The 21958-nt window shown below is 39.6% G+C and overlaps 1 protein-coding gene across 1 annotated transcript in view; it reads right to left on the bottom strand.

Moving 5' to 3' along the window:
• LOC5578435 (lachesin) overlaps positions 1-21958 on the bottom strand; it is a 334955-nt gene that overhangs the window by 59784 nt on the left and 253213 nt on the right. The window contains exon 5 of the mRNA XM_021849376.1: positions 8937-9065. Within this exon, the coding sequence (XP_021705068.1) occupies positions 8937-9065 (129 nt within the window). The remainder of the gene's footprint in view (positions 1-8936; positions 9066-21958) is intronic.

The raw sequence follows: 21958 nt of genomic DNA, 5'->3' as shown, positions 1-21958 counted from the left end.
GCTCTATGCTGGGTTATATTTCCCTGAGTCCTTAAGTGTCCGTAATATGAATCAAAACGGTACACAAAACGGTCCACATCATAAATTAAAGGGAAAATCGCCCCTTCTCTCCTTTAAAATTTCCCATGATAACTTTCACATAAGTAGATGAAAAAACCGAATTTAGTACTATACCATTTAATTCCACTAGAGTTTGTATCTTTTGACAGATATGCGTATTTCGACCTCAACTGTAAGGCTAGACTCGTAATTCACGACACTGAAGACGGCCTTACAGTTGAGGTCAAAATACGCGTATCTGTCAAAGGATACAAACTTTAGTGGAATTAAATGGTATAGTACTAAATTCGGTTTTTTCATCTACTTAAAGGTATCAAAGACAAATTAAAGACCTCCATGTGTCTTGCAGTTGCCCAAAATTTTATGGCTCATAAGGTTATCTAGAATGCCGTGAAAAGTGTACTGCGATCTGTCACACTTGGGTACCTTTTGTACTACCGAAGGACCAAATGCAGTACTAGAAGTGGTACCGTCAAACGGGGCTTCTTTTGACATTATTTCCACATTCTTCAACTTTGAGGATTTGTAGCTCTGTGAATAATGCATAGATTTCTATAATTCTTGCGCATATTTAAGTTGTATTTGTAAGTAACCAATGTGCAAAATATGAGGCAAATCAATCTATAAATAAAAAAAGTTGCTTGAATAGCGAAAAAAATGGGTCCTTCAAGACAAAAAAGGGGCTACTTTGGACACTTTTAGAAATTAATACGTTTTGATAGTAAACTGATTTTTCATCATAAATTTTAAACTGATTCTATTGATTATCGTTCATTGTGATGTTTTCGAATGTTTTTCAATGATATAGGGTAGGTGTACCAGTTATGGACATAGTGGTTCCCTATTTCGCCATACGTGATTACTTGAATGTCTTCAAATTTTGAAATTGTTTGTGTGTTGTAGTAGTTAGACTTAAGAAATATCTTGATGTTAAAACATTCAAAAAGATTTAAAATGTGAAAGTTATCGAAATTTCATATATGGCCAAATAGGGAACCACTAAGGTCATAACTGGTACACTTTCCCTACATAATTTAGAAAATTGTAATGCTTGAAAAAACTACACATACCTATACAATACTTTTCACAAAAACATGCTATTCATAATTTTCAGTTTACATGATGATATGTTTACTTCCTTTTAAATGTCAGCTAATAAATAGCGACTTATGCTTGATTGTTCAAGTTGATGCAAACGGATTGTGTAACTACCAAGTACTGCGATGAATAATTAGCTTTGTACAGAAATATTCGTTCTGATTCTTAATGTTATATGAACGATATGTAGAAGAATCTAATTAATTCCTGTAACTAGAAGTAATTTTTCTTCCAAATATAATCCATGAAGTATAAGAATAATGATTCACTAGATCATAAACAATAAAAGTTTGCCTTTGTTAGATGCATTTTGGCTCTTAATAGTTTTGAGATGGCGTAAGAGTAGTTTATTTTAGCAGTTGAAGGATGCCATTGCTTTGTTTAGCAGATTCATGTAAAATATGACTGAACAATATTTTTTAAGGATTATGTTGTAAGTTCACTGTTTATACGAGTTGAAATATATATGTTTTACAATTATTTACTCTTCTTAATCCTTTGTTTATTTTTTATTGTGTTGTAAAATATAGAAACCAACACTTTATAATTAAATATGAGTCGTAAAATCAAGACATTTGATCATTTATTTTTCTAAAAAACAACTTTCACCATAAATTTATCACAAATTTCTTTGAATCATGACGGTTCGATAGTTTTGTGATGTTCCCAACAACTTTCCACGATATGTGGAAAATTCATACAATGTTTACATAGCAAATGTTTTGTAGCTTGTGCATATTTGTTTTGGCTTTTTTGATATATTTTCTTGTTTATCCTATTATTGTTGATGTTGTTCCAAAAAATATTCATGCCTGATTGTTGAACATAAATCGGTTAATAAAAGTGCTGAAGACACAAAATGCCTCAGATTAATATTTATGCTGGAAATAAATCCAGAACGTGAGTGTCCAAAGTAGCCCCCGGAATCAAAAGTAGCCCCGTCTGACGGTACCCAATCTGAGCCCGAGTGTGACGGACCAGGTTACACCATCTGTTCTAAAAGCTTTGTGGTGGATTCCATAAGTAGGTTCGATTTGTTTGATGTAAGGATATTTCAAAATTAATAACTTTTTCTATGCTTTCATTTTAGTATGTGTAAAACAAAAATGGTTGTGAAGTTTCTCACTTTTGGGAAAGTCCTTTTTATTAGAAATTTCACATTTGTGAAATCATGGACTAAGCTACAGTTTTGTTGCTCTATATACCGTAATTCGGGGTGTAGTTGATCAGTGTAGAGAAGTTGATCGATCTCGTAGCCACATGTTATTTATTTATTTAGTTGGTGTTACATCAATTAATTTGATAAAACCTCGTTAACGATGTTACGCCAATTTACTCGGTCCATGGCTGTGTCTCTCCAACTTCGATTTTGGCCCACGTTCTCCAGATCTTGTTGCACCTGATCAAGCCACCTCGCTCGCTGTGCTCTTCGCCTTCTTGTGCCAACCGGATTCGACGCGAACACCATCTTTGCAGGATTGTTGTCCGGTAGTCTTGCAACATGTCCTGCCCAGCGCACCCTTCCGGCTTTCGCAACCTTCTGGATACTGGGTTCGCCGTAGAGCCTAGCGAGCTCGTGGTTCATTCTCCGCCGCCACACACCGTTTTTCTGTACTCCGCCAAAGATCGTCCTAAGCACCCTTCGTTCGAACACTCCAAGTTCTTGCAGGTCCTCTTCCAGCATGGTTCATGCTTCATGTCCATAGAGGACCACCGATCTTATAAGCGTTTTGAACATGGTGCGAGGGTGAATCTTTCTCGACCGCAGCTTCTTCTGGAGCCCATAGTAGGCGCGACTTCCACTGATGATGCGTCTCCGTATTTCACGACTAACGTTGTTATCAGCCGTTAACAAGGATCCGAGGTAGACGAACTCATCAACCACCTCAAAAGTATCCCCGTCTATCGTAACACTGCTTCCCAGGTGGGCTCTGTCGCGCTCGGTTCCGCCTATCAACATGTACTTTGTTTTTGACGCTTCACGTTTCAGGCGGGTGTACAGGTCTGCCACCGTTCCAAATGTTCTGCCGACAATATCCATATCATCCGCGAAGCAAACAAATTGGCTGGATCTTGTGAAAATCGTACCTCGGTTATTGAACCCGGCTCTTCGCATGACACCTTCTAGCGCGATGTTGAACAGCAGGCACGAAAGTCCATCACCCTGTCGAAGTCCCCGGCGGGATTCGAACGAACTGGAATGTTCGCCCGAAATCTTCACGCTATTCTGCACACCGTCCATCGTTGCTCTTATTAGTCTTGTGAGCTTCCCGGGAAAGCTGTACTCGTCCATAATTTTCCATAGCTCTTTGCGGTATATGCTATCATAAGCCGCATTGAAATCGATGAACAAGTGATGCGTTGGGACTTGGTATTCACGGCATTTCTGGAGGATTTACCGTACAGTGAAGATTTGGTCCGTCCCAAGTAACACAGCTTGTCATATAATAGTTTAAAATTAACATTTCATACATATTCGGTTGTATTTTTCTAGTGTTATTGATTTAATATCGCACACTTATATAACTAAAAAAGCGCAAAAAATGGCGGCTTATATAACATCTCGAAATTTTGCAAGATCATTCCAATGGACAATTCATTAACTTATTATCAACATTAAATAAGCATTCATTGAATCAGAAATAATCATAAGTTATAATATAGTTATTTTCTAGCTATAAGCACTGGCGAAACACTAGTATAACTCACCGGTATTTATTTGTTGAAATCAAGCAGATTACAAGTAACATAACTTGTAAAATACATTTATATCACAATCTCATCTATATACAGTGCAGTCAGTTGTATTAGTTGAAGTATAGCTATTTGCGAGTGATTTAACCCACAAAATACTTTTGTATTACAAACTTATCATTTTAAAATACAACTATATTCAAAGTGCCGAATTTCATATAAAACTGACAAATGAAATTATGTTTAGAATAATATGGCTACATTGACCTGAGAAATAATTCACAAGTGGTGAAAGAGATTACCACCATTATAATTCAGATAAAAAATAATATATCTCATATAACAGGTTTAGTTGTATTTTCATTGCGGTGAAAGATTTATCGTGAAACTGCTAATTTAACTCTACTAGAATTCATGCGCCAGCAATGCAAATGAAAAACGATTAATATATTCATCAAAGTTTTGTTATTTTAATAGATTTTTTTTGATCTGCATGGAGGAATAATATGGCGGATTCTATGCGAAGCTTACAGTGCCGTTCAAAATATGATGACATGGCTTACGTTTGTAGCAAGTGCTTGTGTTGAAATCTTAAAGTAATTTCAAAGTAATTCGTATGTGAAAAAATACATTTCAAATTTAAAAAAATAATCGGTCGCATTGATTCTGACTCATACTATTGGTCCATTTCAAATATCACATTTCTTCATCGCATCACCAAAACGAATCCAGATCTCTAACCAAAAGAATAAGGCATTAATCTCTCGCAGTCATAATTCCATATTTTTAGCCGGTACTGTAATCTATACGTCTTGCGGTTCAACGACAACAGCAAGTTTTGAAAATACTTAGAATATACGTTTATAATAAATATTTAGAGCATATTCAAGGTTTGATCTCAAATAAGCTATTATTATGTTTTGCAACTACAAATATAACACGATAATAACTTCATTATAGCTTCTTCTATTTGCAGATCAAAATCTATCTAAACGTCAAAATATCGATTGTTTATAAACATTGTGATAATAATGACGAGCCTATCTCACACAGTATAGTCTTAAATTGATTAAATAGTGTATTTTAAGCGTAGAAAGATTAACGATTGGAATTAGCAAGCCCTTAAATCAATGAAGACACAGGTATTTCATGTCTGCAGCCGAAATAAAATTATCAAGAGTGTATCGACAAACGCAAATCGCCTGTCTACCGATTACCGATGGCGCTGAAAAAATGTATACGTCGATCACCGAGCAAAGGTCAGTAGCACATTCTACCTCGATTTAATTATGATTAAGATCAGGTGTCCGCGAAAATGAACATACTTATGCCACATTGACTCCGATCAGCATAAGTGACCACCTTCATTCTACAGGGTTTGTGCCAATTGAGTTTTATATTCTTCCTCTCAAAATACAGACAAAATCATCCGAAGTAGGTGGCAGATGCTGATGTTTTAATTTAGTTGAAAAACCTAATAAAATACAGGCTTAAGGCTTAAATTTTGTCAAGAAAGTTTCAATATGAATGAAGTTATAATAACGTTAATATAGCAATAATAATACGTAAAAAAGGTGTGAGCTAGCGATCTAATAATTTGACAAAACATGTTTTTCAAAAACTATCTTTAAGCTTTTATTTTACACGTACTATTACAGATTACACCAATAGAGCTCTTATATGACAAGACCTTCATAATGCGGCTGATAAAGAAGTATTTGGTGTTACTTGGGGTTGTTGATCGGCCGTTGATGAAACCAGCTTGATAACTTCCCACAAACTCATTTGTTATTGGTGATAGACGACGGAAGATAATCTGGGATAGCACTTTGTAGGCGGCATTCAGGATAGTGATCGCACGATAGTTTTCACATTTCAGTTTGTCGCCCTTCTTGTAGATGGGGCATATGACCCCTTGCTTCCACTCCTCCGGCAGCTGTTCCGTTTCCCAGATTCTTACGATCAGCCGGTGCAGACAGGCTGTCAACCTCTCCGGGCCCATTTTGATGAGTTCAGCTCCAATACCATCCTTACCAGCGGCCTTGTTATTCTTGTGCTGGTTGATGGCATCCTTAACTTCCCTCAATGTAGGGGCAGGTTGGTTTCCTTCATCCGCCGTGCTGACGTAGCCACTTCCTCCGCTGCCGTGACCCTCGGCGCCTGTGTTCTCCGTGCCATTCAGGTGTTCATCGTAGTGCTGCTTCCACCTTTCAATCACCTCACGTCCGTCCGTCAAGATGCTTCCGTCCTTATCCCTACACATTTCGGCTCGCGGCACGAAGCCTTTTCGGGATGCGTTAAGCTTCTCGTAGAACTTTCGCGTTTCTTGTGAACGATGCAGCTGTTCCATTTCTTCACATTCCGCTTCTTCCAGGCGGCGCTTTTTGTCCCGGAATAGGCGGGTTTGCTGCTTTCGTTTTCTTTTATATCGCTCCACGTTTTGTCGCGTTCCTTGCTGCAGCATTGCAGCCCGCGCTGCATCCTTCTCCTCCAAAACCAGCCTGCATTCTTCGTCGAACCAATTGTCACATGTCCTCCTTTCTACGTACCCGACGATGCTCTCGGCTGCGTTGTTGATGGCTGCTTTTATGTTGCTCCACCAGTCCTCAAGAGGGGCTTCGTCAAGCTCGCCCTCTTCCAGCAACGCTACCTCGAGATGCTGCGCGTATGCGGCAGCGACGTTCGGTTGGGCTAGTCGCGCTAGGTTATACCGAGGCGGGCGTCGACACCGTACATTGTTAATGACGGATAGTTTTTGGCGCAGTTTCACCATCACCAGGTAGTGGTCGGAGTCAATGTTAGCGCCACGATAGGTTCTGACGTCGGTAATATCGGTGAAGTGCCGTCCATCGATCAAAACGTGGTCAATTTGTGATTCCGTCTGCAGTGGTGATTTCCAGGTGTATCGATACGGGAGGCTGTGCTGGAAGTAGGTGCTGCAAATGGCCATGCTTTTGGAGGCGGCAAAATCTATCAGTCGTAGGCCGTTCTCGTTCGTCAGCCGGTGGGCGCTGAACTTTCCAATCGTCGGTCTGAACTCCTCCTCCTGGCTAACCTGAGCGTTTAAGTCTCCTATGATGATCTTGACGTCGTGGCTTGGGCAGCGGTCGTACTCGCGTTCGAGCTGCGCGTAAAATGCGTCCTTGTCATCATCAGTGCTTCCGGAGTGAGGGCTATGCACGTTTATGATGCTGAAGTTGAAGAACCGGCCTTTGAGCCTCAACTTGCACATTCTTTCGTTGATCGGCCACCACCCGATCACGCGCCTCTGCATATCACCCATCACTATAAAAGCTGTTCCCAGCTCACGTGTGTTGCCGCAGCTCTGGTAGATGGTATGATTACCTCTAAATGTTCGCACCATCGAACCTGTCCAGCACACCTCCTGCAGTGCTACGATGTCGAAACCGCGAATCTTCAGTACATCGGAGAGTATGCGTGTGCTCTCGATGAAGTTGAGAGATTTGCAGTTCCACGTATCGAGTTTCCAATCGCTAGTCCATTTTCGTCGCTGTGGTCTTTGCCGATTTTTCCGGTCCGTATTCTCTCGTTGACGTTCCTGTGCTGGTGTATTTTTACGGCTGGCTTGCAGGGCCTGACACCAACCCCCTAAATTTCCGGAGGACCATTCCCCCTAAATGTTCGGAGGGCCATAGTGCGCAGTTTAGCTTAGAGTCCTTCTCTGACACTCGGACGATGATCAGCCGCCCCTGACATGGGGAACAGACGCTGTTGTGAGCCGCTCCTAACATGGAGTACAGACGCTCAAGGTTTGCAGAGCAAACCCCCCCTTCCCTGTCATCATACGACCAAAGTTCCCACCGGGGGTTGGTTACCCGATCTTCCCCAAGGTTATTCGTACCCCGGCCAGTACCACGAGGAGGTAGGGATAGGAGTTGCTGGGCAAGAGGCTAAGGACCACACATAGGGGTCTATTTTATTCCTGTAGGTACGCGAGGTACCAATGGTACACCATGCCCAGCCATTTACCGTGCCTCGTAGCCACATGTACAGTCCTGAAAAAAACGGGTTTCTAAGGAAATGTTTGATGAACATCAGAAGGGTGAATTGAAGGGTTCTTCTCAAAGCAATCGACTAATACCAAGCCCTTATGAACCACCATTCAAAAAAAAACTGTCTTATTCGTTCCAGATTTGTTTGCTGAAACCAGTTTCAAATTTGCATTAGGGATGAAAAATCATTTTCAGAGAAAAAAAAAATTCTTTTAGTGAACAGTTCGTCGATTTAAATTGAAATTGTCGACATTTAGGCATTTTATGTGGTTTATCATGTAATTCACAAAACTAAGTTTTAAAATTAACCAATTTATCAACAAGCTATAGGATTAAAGTTTTAAGTATTCCAACACTCCTCGAAGAGTTCATTACCAAAAAAAATATATAAATAAACAAAAAAAAAACGGTTTAAAAGCAGCATTCGCACTTAATGTTTATTGAACTTGAGGCGTAAGGAGAAGTGAATCAAATGTCAAAAATGAAAAAAAAAGTTTTTTCCACACATTTATTCTTTTGGATTGGTCGGATTTCACAAAGAAGACTGCTTTCGAGAATAGGGTCCTAAAGCCCTGTCCCAATTTTAGTGCTAAACGCTTAAGTTTAGGACAAAAACACATGTTTACTCAATTGTTTAATGTTCTCCGTTGGTTTAAGCCCGAAAACTATTTTTTTATGTTTCTTTAGATTTTGTCACACCCCTTGGCTTAAACTCAAATTTTTGGGTATATTTTGTTTTCCGTGTTTCTTCCGAAATGTCAAATAGGAACAACCCCAGTGTTAAAACTAAAAGCCCTGTGGTGTTTTTGACGACTAAGCGAACGTCAAACATGATCAAAAGTGTCAAGGTTCATTCATGGACCAAATTTTGAAATTTGAGTTTAAACATGATTTAGTCTTTATTTCAGCGGGAAAAATTGCTAAAGGAGTTGCAGTAACATGCTCTTTCGTGTTATCAAATAAAAACAAGAATTCATTAAAAATTTTAGGACCCAATTGGCATTTGGTCGAATTTTACTTGGGTATCAACAAAATAAGGTTGCATTTTGAATTGCTGTTTTTAATACTTACAGTGCACACTAAGCGAAACTCGTTTACTAACTGCCGGCGGTACATCGTTCGATGCTATGCACAAATATGCTCCCATTTGTCTTCGTTCGAGCTTTGGCAGATGCAGATGGGTACCATTGTAAGCTTCCACTGAAATCAAATCAAAGAAAAAATGATGAGAGATTAAACAGGTATGACATTGAACTCTAAATATCAAATAAGATAGGCTATTTTAACTCCAGAGTGGTCAACAACACTTCCATGCTTTTTTTTTCTTATGTTTATTTTAAAGGCACTCTGTGCTCGTGGCCACTACTGTGCCGGAATCTGTTCATCTGTATCTTCTTTATCGATACAGATCTATTTTTAACTAATCTATATTTACATCTACTTTCACTCTCTTCTACTCTTTTGCTCTCACACCGAGCAGGACGGAGGATGGATGTGCTCCCCAAAGCACGGTCCTCCGTGTGGCGTCTTCTGGTGGCTGGACGGTTTTTTTGTGGAGGGGCTGAGAATTAAACCCATGACCTTCTGCTTATAAAGCGAAAGCGTAACCTCAAGGCTACGAACCCCCCTTACTTCCATGCTTGTGTTGTTTATATTGAGAGAGCTTTTTCTAAGTACACACGCTAAGCCTGCTCAACGCAGCGCATGTGTTAAAACTACACAGAATGAGGCAAACAATGCAGGACTCTCTGGCTGTGTGAAAATTCTGTGTAAGTCGCACTCATGCTATGTGTAACCGATGTGTTGGCCATTGGCTGTGCGCGGATCGATGGAAATGGAACTGTCAGTCATCTCCCGCGCGGCAGTAAACAGTTGGCCGTTGGTAAGGGGCCGTCCATAAATGACGTAGCATTTTTTCACTGATTTTTTTACACCCCCCTCCCCCTCGTTGCATTTTGTCACAAATGCTGATACCCCCCCCCCTTAAAAATACGTAGTATATTAAGTACCCCCCCCCCCTCCTTCTATATTTTTTTAAAATTGTTTTCCTTGGCTGAACAAAAAATTGGAATTCAGTAGTTCAATACAAGGTTTGATATTAATTACTGACTGAAACGTAAGGGTAATCTAATGAAAAGCAGTTTGATATACAGTAGCGCTCAAAAATAATTTGGAAAGCAGTTTTAAATAAACATATTTTCTGTTTATGTTACCTAACTTCAGTTTCCAGTTTCATATAGGCTAAATTGTATAACTTTTGCTATTGATACCATGAAAAACAAGTTAACAATAAAATATGTGAAAAAAAAAAATAAAAATGTTTGATTGCATTGATGAAGATAACAGTAACGAGTTAGGGTACAATATATTTAATAATAAATTGAACGGCAATTTCGTTATATTAGAGGATTGTTTTTTAATTATTCGTTGTTGAGAAATAGATTTTAATTAAAATGATCAACAATATATATTTATTTAAAATGTGTCTTCGTCAGTGGCCAGATATAGAAAAGATTACACTTGTAATATTTGGAATATTTAGAAAATTTTAGCGATTATTATACACATGACATTATTCATTTCCATCAATATTTCAGCTGATTTTCATTATCGTTCATCATACTGAAATAATCCTTCATAACCTATAAATAATAAAAATAAACTTTCTTCAAGTCATTAAGAAAATTGAATGATAACACTGAGCCTGTTCTCATTAATATTCAGACTATTCCATCAAGGACAATGATACATCAAAACAAATCGATGAGTTGATTGGGTAGAGATCTCCTGCAACATTGAATGCATAATTCCCGGAATAAATATCTTATTTTAATGCAATATTTGCCAAAAGAGCATATAATCTTGTAGCAATAAAGCCCCAACAGAATCTATGAATAAAACTAATAGTTGACTTCATGTCTAGTTCACAAATGGGAAATAATACTCTTCAAGTCTGTAAAGCATTGATTTTTAACTAATTTATTGAACTTTTTGTTCTGTTTATTTATAAATTTGTTAATTTAGACATGAATACAATATAATTTTCACATAATTATTCAAAGCTGTTCGATTGCATTTATCAAAAAAAAATCTGAAATTTCATTGATTTTTTTTCAATCTTGTCATATGAATGTTTGGAAGCTGAATCATCATTTTATAACACAAGTTTATAAGTCAAACAAAAAATAAGAAGTTTCATAAACACATATTGTGTTCCATTTTTTCAGCACCTCTCTTTTTACCGAAATGATTCGAAATGCTACGTCCACTAGCAAGGACCCTTCCCTCCCCCTCGTCACAAATCGTCACAAATTCGTGAAGACCCCCCTCCCCCCTAAAAAGCTACGTCATTTATGGACGACCCCTAAGATGGGAAGTTTTCAGGGATTTTTTCCAGCAAAAAGCCGGAAGATGGTCGCAAATGAGAAAGTTTTTTCCCCATTTGCTTCCGCTTCGGCTATTCGAATGAAAAAATCTCTGAAAAACTTTAAAATCGGAATGTTTTTTTAATGTTTTCAGAAGCAAAACAAACATGGAAGCGAATTCCGCATTCCAAGCGTTCCTCCTCTGTGCGCATATCACTCATTCGGTTTGTTTACCACCGTTTGCACAAAACTGTGTACAGCCCCCTTTGCACAGAATCTGTGCTGCATGAAGAGAGGCCGATTTTGTGTACTCGGCACTCATTTCTGCGCGGATGAAGTTTAGCGTGCAGTTTTTCATGATATATGAACTCAGAACACGGTGCAACCGATTTTGGATCAAATAAAAAATGTTCTCTTTGGAAAGCTTTTTTCAAAGGGGGAATTTTTGATTACAATCATTGAGAGGATATTGAATAATGAAACACTTAGGTTGTTTTGAGTATTTCTTCATGTTTGATTACCTACAATATATGTGAGGAACATATCCATAGCTCGGATATATACAAAATATAGGGTTTGTGTACAAGCAGCGACCACGTGTTTGATGATGGATGGCTCCAAATGATAGTTAACCATGGTCTTCTTCCTTAAAAAGCGAATTTGAGCCTTATTGACAACTTATTACAACGCATCCCGCAACGGCTTCGTGCCGCGAGCCGAGATGTGCAGGGATAAGGATGGGAGCATTCTGACGGACGAGCGTGAGGTGATCGAAAGGTGGAAGCAGCACTTCGACGATCACCTGAATGGTGCTGAGAGCACAGGCAATGAAGGACAGAACAACGGAGGAAATGCCTTCGTCAGTACTGCGGAAGATGGAAACCAACTAGCCCCCACTTTGAGGGAGGTTAAGGATGCCATTCACCAGCTCAAGAACAATAAAGCTGCTGGTAAGGATGGTATCGGAGCTGAACTCATAAAGATGGGTCCGGAAAGGCTGGCCATTTGTCTGCACCGGCTGATAGGCACAATCTGGGAAAACAGAACAGCTACCGGAGGAGTGGAAGGAAGGGGTAATCTGCCCCATCTACAAGAAAGGCGACAAGTTAGACTGTGAGAACTTTCGAGCGATCACCATTCTAAATGCGGCCTACAAAGTATTATCCCAGATCATCTTCCGTCGTTTGTCACCCGTAGTAAACGAGTTCGTGGGAAGTTATCAAGCCGGCTTCGTTGACGGCCGATCGACAACGGACCAGATCTTTACTGTACGGCAAATCCTCCAAAAATGTCGTGAATACCAGGTCCCAACGCATCACCTTTTCATCGATTTCAAGGCGGCATACGACAGTATCGACCGCGTAGAGCTATGGAAAATCATGGACGAGAACAGCTTTCCCGGGAAGCTCACGAGACTGATAAGAGCGACGATGGAAGGTGTGCAAAATTGTGTGAAGGTTTCAGGCGAACACTCCAGTCCGTTTGGATCCCACCGGGGACTACGAAAAGGTGATGGACTTTCGTGCCTGTTGTTCAATATTGTGCTAGAAGGTGTTTTGCGGAGAGCCGGGCTTAACAGCCGGGGTACGATTTTTACGAGATCCAGTCAATTTGTTTGCTTCGCGGATGATATGGACATCGTCGGCCGAACATTTGAAAAGGTGGCAGACCTGTACACCCGCCTGAAACGCGAGGCAGCAAAAGTTGGACTGGTGGTGAATGCGGCCAAGACAAAGTACTTGCTAGCTGGTGGGGCCGAGCGCGACAGGGCTCGCCTAGGTAGCAGTGTTACGATAGACGGGGATACGTTCGAGGTGGTTGACGAGTTCGTCTATCTTGGATCCTTGCTGACGGCTGACAATAACGTGAAATACGGAGGCGCATCATCAGTGGAAGTCGGGCCTACTATGGCCTCCAGAAGAAGCTGCGGTCAAAAAAGATTCACGCCCGCACCAAATGTACCATGTACAAAACGCTCATAAGGCCGGTAGTCCTCTACGGGCATGAAACGTGGACCATGCTCGAGGAGGACCTGCAAGCACTTGGAGTCTTCGAACGTCGGGTGCTTAGGACGATCTTCGGCGGTGTGCAGAAGAACGGTGTGTGGCGGCGAAGGATGAACCACGAGCTCGCCCAACTCTACGGCGAACCCAGTATCCAGAAGGTGGCCAAAGCTGGAAGGATACGATGGGCAGGGCATGTTGCAAGAATGCCGGACAGCAACCCTGCAAAGATGGTGTTCGCTTCGGATCCGGTTGGTACAAGAAGGCGTGGAGCGCAGTGAGCTAGGTGGGCGGATCAAGTGCGTATCGATTTGGCGAGCGTGGGGCAGAACCGAGGATGGAGAGATGCGGCCACGAACCGAGTATTGTGGCGTGAAATTGTTGATTCAGTGTTATCTGTGTAGATGTTAACTAAATAAATGAAATGAATGAATGACAACTTATTAGCGGATATCGGACAATATGTATTCATAAAATATTGATTCAGAACTGTAGAAAGTTAGTGAAACACAAATGTTGATGAAAGTCATTTTGAGTATACAAACGCGAGAGAAATATCGACATGAAACAAACATATTTTGTGCGCAATATCTGAAAATGATTGAGGAATTCAAGAAGGTGAAGCAGCAAACAGGCGCCGCCTTTTGGAAAAAATATTGAAATCTTTTTTAGGTCCCTGAACCTAAGTATGCTTGCTAGGTTCTATTAATTACATATTTAATCCTCTACCAACAGTAGAGTGATGCAAATTTTGATGTTTTTGCTTCCCTATGCTTAAACGGAGTCAATTATGATGTTAACCATTCTCCCAAAATTTGATGTGATTTGAATGAAACTGGGTTGTACACACGCAATTTTAAGTTAATATGGATATTACTATAAAAAGTCAATTATTTTGTGTTAAGTCGCCTAGCAGCATGTCAGAAAAATCTATGGAAAAGTGAACAAACGTAAGGAAAATTTGCTATTATTTTTAACGAAGTCTAAACCAAGGTATTTAAAAGGAAGGGAATACAATATGTCAAATTGCTAAACCCGCCAAGCATAAGCATACGACAGCTGGCCACTTTGTTTTCATGGAATCATCCAGCATGCCATGCAATCTGGTCTGCTTTTTTTTTTGCACAGTTTGTTTTGTTTGGTGCACGAACTGAAACGTCATGGATACTACAATGGAAGTAAAAAATTGTACAGAAATCAGTTGGAAGCTTTCTAGGACAATGAAGTTCTTTTATAGGTATCCTTGTAAAATCAAAAGTATACTATTTCTGAAGATATATAAGATATATAAGATCTAACCAGTTGAATACTATTTGGTTTATTCCATTGGTTCATCAATAACATTAATTTGTTTCAACACCGTTAGTTTAGAATGTTTTATCTTGTGTTAGGATTTCTATCCAGGCAAATAAAAAAAATGAGTTGCAAAAATGCTCTAAATGCTTGAGTTGAAACTATCTTTTATTCTAGACAGACAACTTAATTATAATAAAATTCTATTGTGTCTCTTGATACTTGGCGGAATACTTTTTTTTTTGCCATATTGCTTGCTTGTTCTGTGATGACCGACCATCGTATTGGTCACAGGACGATAACCACAATTGGTTTTGCTATCTACCGTTCGAGAATCGATGAAAACCCACACTACGGATTTTAGTGCTGGCAACCGTTTTCCCGCAATCTCTATCTGCAAAAAAAATTATGGCGTCAAGAATAAAATAAAGAGGTTTTTAATCTTAGAGACAATGAAGCTTTATCCTACTTGCCTTCACTTATGGCACACGCAACGATCTTGCATATTATAAACTTCTCTATGGATACGATAGAAACTGATAAAGGGCAAAATACAAAAACATATCGACCAGCTCGCCGACTCGCCAGCTGTCACTTTTTACCCCCTCTCGGTTTAGCACTCCCCGCATCCAGTGACTGCTTAGATTGCTGTACCTGTATTTTCAATATACCTTGGTCTTAACCATGCTGAGATGGTCATTTAATTACTTTCAGAGCAACACTGATATTTTACTGTAGAACATAGTAGCCTGGATTACTTTGATCTATGTTTCCCGCCAGGAGCACCACTGTTGAAGTAATTATTGCACAAATCAGGAATTGTGGTGGCCATCTTTGGATTCCAGGATTTTTACCTTTAAAGCTTTAGAGTCGCATTGAATTTTTGATTTGCCAATTTAACAATTGGCACAGAAGAAAAAAAATGTGAAAAACACTGAATTCGTTAATTCAGTTTAATCAGGTCGTCTACAAACATTTGCTCTAATCCATTAAAAATGAACGAAGGCACACAATTCGTCTATTTCAGAACGATAGAAATTAACGTCAATTTTTAATCCAAATGGACAAGAGGTACCTCTTCATGAATACCCGCCCAGCGAGCGTAAAATATGACCTAAGACCAAGGCAGCTCCGTTTGGGATGACTGTGAGAAAATCTCCTCGAAACAGCCGTCTCCAGAGCAGAACGGTGCCGAAGCCCCGAAAAGGGATTCCGTAAATATCATTTGATTTTTGTTTTATCATCACTGTCCTTTATTTTTTGCGACAGAAACAGAAAATGTATTTACTGCTGTCTGAATAGCATTCGGATGGCCGGTAACCGGTTTCCTTCGGTACCGGCACTGGGACAAACAATTCACCGAGCTTCAACAGCAATCAAGTAATCTGTCAGACATAATAAAGATTAAATTTTTTCCCTGGCTCTGGTCTTTGCTGTTGTTTCGGTTTTCCTCGCAGCAAAATACTGGGAGCTTGTGGGAGGTGGCGGGACATAGTTTCGTTCGGCCAGTTTTCCACGCCTTCCCATTTTCATTTTTTTTTTGAGTACGTATTTCAATGGAACGGATCCCAGATGTATTTACCGGAGATCTGCTTACTGTAAGTAGCGGCTTACGTAGCACACAAAGCCGTAGAAACGAATTTTGAGTGGGCGTTAGTGTCAGTTAGCTGTAGGCTCAGCTGAGACGAACATCATTTTTCATCGACTGAGACGATGTATAAACGGGATTTATGATGAAACGTAAATAGGTAAGTTTATCAGCTGCTTTGAGTTACAGTGGATGGAATGAAAGCTTTATGCTAGCATTTGGCAAATAATTTTCTAATCAATGGAAGATAAAACTCTGCGATTTCTTGAAATCTCAGCATTGCAGTAAGAATATACCTCTGGCCTGTGTTGATAGATAAATGCGTTATAAAATATACTTTTCAGAGGATGCGCCTTATTTCATCAAACCTCATCACTGATTAGTACAAAATTAAGAAAAACTTCAATTAGAACTAGTTGATATTTTCAGTCTTTAACTTTCCAAAACTTCAAAATAACGTCCTCATAATACTGATCGCAGGAAGTCAATTCCAACAGCTTCCCCAGAACCACTCCCCGTCCATCACAATGCATTCCATTTGTCAACAGCGGCACTTTATTTTCTCGTCCATTGGCAGCCATTGCGGATGCTATGAGGCAGGTCATTGTGATTCAGCCTCCCAGCTTTATGCAAATGAATTAAGTTTTACAAATAAAATTATTCTAGCGGCAATAAAGCCTGAGTGAGTGGTGGAATCACGAGCTGCTGCTGCAGCTAACGCGCCACGGCTGTCCATTCAAACGAGACCCCGGGGAGAAACATTCCACGGAACGCTACTTTCGCTTGATACTCGCCCGAGGGGAGGGTCGAATCAAATGCACCTTGATAGAGTTAGCTAACAAGAAATATATTATTACACTCAAAGATGCGAGATAATATAATGCTTATTGGAATTTATCAACAATGCATGAATTGTAATGTATGCAAATTCGTTTTAACATAGATGTTGGATTCAATATTCCGCTTAGTAAGTTTCTGTAGATCCTAATTGGTATCGAATCTGCTGATCAGCTTAGACATTATCACAGTTATTAACTGAGTACTTTCTTCACCTAAGTCGTGTTTCGTGAATCGTGTGGTAGGCACGATGATACTTTATGCCCAGGTAAGTCAAGAAAATTGTCATTACGAAAAGATTCTGGACCGACTGGGAATCGCTTTGTAGCCGTAGACGTTACCACTAGGCTGTGGAAGGCCCCTTAAAATCAACTACGTATTCAAGTCTTCTCAGTAATCGAAGAAACGAAGAAGTATCACATGGCACTGTATAAAAAAAATAACTCAAAATTACAAAAAAAAAAAATAAGCACGTATTTGCATAGATTAAAACTCCAACGGAGCATTCATGACACTTATCACCTTTTCCATGGCATGGAATGGCACAGGAGCAATGGAATTTTTCCGTTACCCCTCCAATTTGATTCAACCTACCACCTCTAACAGCGAAAGAGAAATGCTTGTGGTGCCGAACCAAGAAGTGTGCGAAAGAATATTTTAATTATGTGGCTCGACCGGAGGGAGAAACAACGTCAGGCATGCACCTTTGTAATTGATAATGCGATGCAGTTTGTGGAAAGTGCAACCTCGGTTGAGCTCTAGCTACTGAGTTTTCTGAAGTTTCAATTTTAGCTGGAATATGAGTAGCCCTTAGACGACGCTGTATGATAAACGAAATGATATCGTGATCGGTTGTTCCGAATTTGGGGGATTTAGGCAAGAGATTACGAACTCCCTTAAGAGAATAAAGATTTCCTTCCAAATCGCAAAGGAAGGAGACTGTCGCGTTTTGCCGGATACTCTTAAAGATCGCGAACTTCTCAAACATCTTGAAGAGAAACAATTTTTTACTTATGTCGACAATACTTAACGTTTGTTCAGAGTCGTCTTAAAAGGTCTCTCAAGTGAGTTTAAGTCACCTGAAGACATCACCAATGAAATAAACGATGTACTTGAACTTTCCTCAGTCCAAGTAATCATTATAAAACAGAGAACCCAATCTAGCATTCTTCGGGAAAAGCATTCTCAAGAACATTATTTAGTTCACTTCAACATTAGTGATCTAAATAAAATTAAGGCTTTTGAAAAAGAAAGACTTACGTTGGATGTCCATGTGACATGGGAACAATTCCAGAAACCTGGAAGAAATTTCCATGACCCCACTAAAGGCCGTCGGTGTCAAAAGTGGGATCATGGTACAAAACATTGCCGCAAGGATGCTAAATGCAAGATTTGCGTAAGAAATACCAAAAAGTTTGTATGTGCAAATTGCGGGGGAAACCATAAATCTAATTTGAAGGATACCCCTTAACGCAAATGAATCGTTGAAGCTGAACGGCAACGTTGCTCGTGACCGTATTTCCCCAGGAAGAATCTTCAACAATTCGAGCTTTTGCTTGTACTCTTATCCGTCCCTTCATGAGCAGAACTTTCCAACAGAAAACCTTTAGTAAATGTACCTACTTCTAGTAGCATGACTTCCTCTGATTTTGATTTTTGTTATTAAGCAAATGCATCAAATAATTGATGCAATGTTCATCAACCAGTTTGTATATAATTTACTAATAAAATTGTTGTTGGCATACGTTTATCTTATGAATCCATATACTTTTTTCAATTGGAATGCTCGTTCTTTGAATGGTTAAGAGGATAAGCTGTTTAATTTTCTAAAATCATGTAGCATTCATATAGCAGTTATTACCGTAACTTATTTGAGATCTGAATCAAAACTCAAAAGAGATCCAAACGACTAGACGAAGTATGTGATGGAATTGCAATCATCATTCATAGGCGTATAAAACAACTTTTTTCGTCATTTGAACTCAAATTGTTTGAAAATTTGGGTTTCTTATGGTAAATTTACTTTTATTCGCAAAAGAATTCCAACGACAGGATATAATTTGGTGAGTGCTCTTTAGGGTCTATCTCAATTCAATACCACAATAGATTTGATCTTAACCGACTCTAGTCACCTTCGTAGCCTACGGATCACTCGCGCAGATTTTGATTCTGATCATGTCCCTTTTGCAGGAGACGGGGTTGGTGGTCTGATAGCTACCGCTTCTGCTTCATATGCAGAAGGTCATGGGTTCAATCCCAGGCCCGTCCCTTTCCTTGTACTTTGTAGTTGTATATCTCTCACTTGCTTCTATCTTCCATTCTAAATATATCACACTCAAACTATTCGTTCATAGCAAACGCTAGAACCAGAGACGGACAAGAAACCGTTTCCCTAACGCTTCCTACTTCCACGCGCACGCCTTTCTTACGCCTGATACATAGGCAGTCTGCTAACCACAAAAGCAAACCTCTCTGCCATGCCTTTCCCCCAATCCATACACTCCCGCATGAACTGACGTGGATGCAGTGGAATATACGGTCTACGTGGGAGTCAGTTCAATGCATCATCAATTCCTCCCCCTTCCCTCTCATTGGTCAGCATTCTGACGTGGCAGGTGCCATTGTTGCCTAAAAATAGAAGATCACCAGCACTTATACACTGAGGATGCCTGTTAGTCCCAAGCAGTCATTCGGTTGGTTCCTTGTGTAAGTGCAGCTGATCTGGCGATACTGGAGTGCATCCACGGGCGGCCAATCAAGCTCAAGCTCAAACTCAAGCTGATCATGTCCCTTTTGCATTTTAAATATCCCATGAAGCGAATTTCATTCCCATCAGCTTTACTTTCAATAATTTACGAGCCGACTAGTATACATATGAAATATACATCAATAGTAATCTTGATAATAACATATGTCTGCAAACAAAAATTGGTATTGACTGATAAATAGTGTAGAACAAACCTTTCGTTCTCATCTAGAGCAACTTGGTAGTGATAGATTATATTGTCGAATTTGTAGAGATGATCGTTTCCGGTATTGTTAGTACATAAGTCGTTAAAGATCTATGTACACCCTCTTTCCCGATCTGGTTGCAAATAAAGTAAGTTGTGAGTAAGACCCAACGCAACAATTTTTCATTGACAATGTTCTCAAAACTTTAACTAATTCCATTGTTGAAGCAAGGGGCATTTCAATACCCAAATTCAAATCCGTGATTAACGGTGATCAGTTTCAAAAATTTGAAGAGAAGGCAATTTCAACGCTTCCGCGACACTGCGTTAAAAGTTATATGGTTAGATTGGCAAAAATAAATTAAAAAACGATTTTCTCAATTAAAACACAAACATTTTAAAAGTTAAACTTCTCAATTGCATACTGGGTTCATTTGGAATATCTAAAATAAGTATAAAACCTCAGAAGCTAATTCCAGCATTTGAAGAGGAAAACAAATTATTACATACTTATTACAAAAAAAACTCATTTTTTTTTTCGTCTGCCGTTGAATCTTCTTCAACCCTGGTGGTTTCACCCCTCCGGCGACTCACTGGCGATGTTTGGGATAATTCGTATTCCGATACCACCCACTACCAATATTCCACCGCAAATATAAGCTACTCCATCCCGTCATTGCCGAAATCGTCTAAGTTCTGCGTACAATGGAACAAGAACGGTGTACGGCTATTTGGCCGAACACCGTTTGGCCGAATGCCGTTTGGCCGAATGGGTCGTTTGGCAGAATGCCGTTTGTCCGAATTACGAACAAAAAAAATATCATATTACTACAACACTTATGTGTAAGATTCTTAGGTGGATTCAATAATTGATCAGCAAATTAATTGACTTGAATGATGTGACGGGACGTCATGTTGGTCACTATATAAATGCTCCAAGAGAACGATAAAATTGACCCGCTAATTTAGGACGAAGTTGTGAACTCCACTCATTACATCAAGACTCAAAGCTCATGGTCGTTTCATCTGGGGCTACCAACGGTATGATAGGGTTCCAGTTTTTTAATGATTTCATTTAAAGTTTTTCCTTCTTTTAAGCATAGGCTATTCTTTCGAGTTATACTGGTGTCGTTACTGCTGGCAAGAATTCAGCTTATACGTTAATTGGGATTTTAACTTCTTTAAATCATCGGCAGTTCTTTGTAGTTATACATGTATTTAAAATTATTTGCATAGCACTTGCTTAAATTTTCATAAGAGATTTTTCTTTCTTTTGATCATAGGCTGTTCTTTCTGTTTCTCCTACAATATTAAAATTGCAACGTGTGAATTGAACTCTGCACCATTGCTTGCGTATAGCAGTAAGCCGATTGACTCAGTGAACAATTACGTGGAAAAAGCTCACAGTTTCTCCTTTGTGAAAAGAAGAAGCCAAAATTTGTGGTTACTAGGATTACGAAATAATTTACTTAATACCATTCGTGGGATCGAAGCAATCCAGTCCTGCTGCAGGACTAATAATTCGTGAACCGTTTTAGTTACTGTCAAAAGCTGACTACAAATACAATGCAAAAGCTTCTGCTGATAGCTATTGCCACTAGCAGAGAAGTGAATATTTCCATACATTAAGGATGATCTTCTTTCAGCACTGACTGTTTGTTGAACTAACATCAAAGAGCCAATTATGTGTACATCAATGATGATAACCTTCCTTAAAAATAAGCTGCACAAGTTCTTTGAAATTCAGCTTCGAAGGTCACTACAATAATATGCTAACTGTAATTAACTATTATTTCCTATTTCGGCCAAACGGCATTCGGCCAAATGGCATTCGGCCAAATGGCATTCGGCCAAATGGCATTCGGCCTAATGGCATTCGGCCTAATGGCATTCGGCCTAATGGCATTCGGCCTAATGGCATTCGGCCAAATGGCATTCGGTCAAATGACCCTTTCGGCTAAATGGCGTTCGGCCAAACGGCATTCGGCCAAATGGCATTCGGCCAAATAACCCTTGAACCTTGAACAACCTAGCGGATCTTGAACTTTTGGTGAGC

The sequence above is a fragment of the Aedes aegypti genome, chromosome 3, assembly GCF_002204515.2.
Source record: "Aedes aegypti strain LVP_AGWG chromosome 3, AaegL5.0 Primary Assembly, whole genome shotgun sequence".
Classification (NCBI taxonomy): Eukaryota; Metazoa; Arthropoda; class Insecta; order Diptera; family Culicidae; genus Aedes; species Aedes aegypti.
Note: the sequence above shows the minus strand (reverse complement) of the source record. Positions and strands in the feature narration are given on the sequence as shown.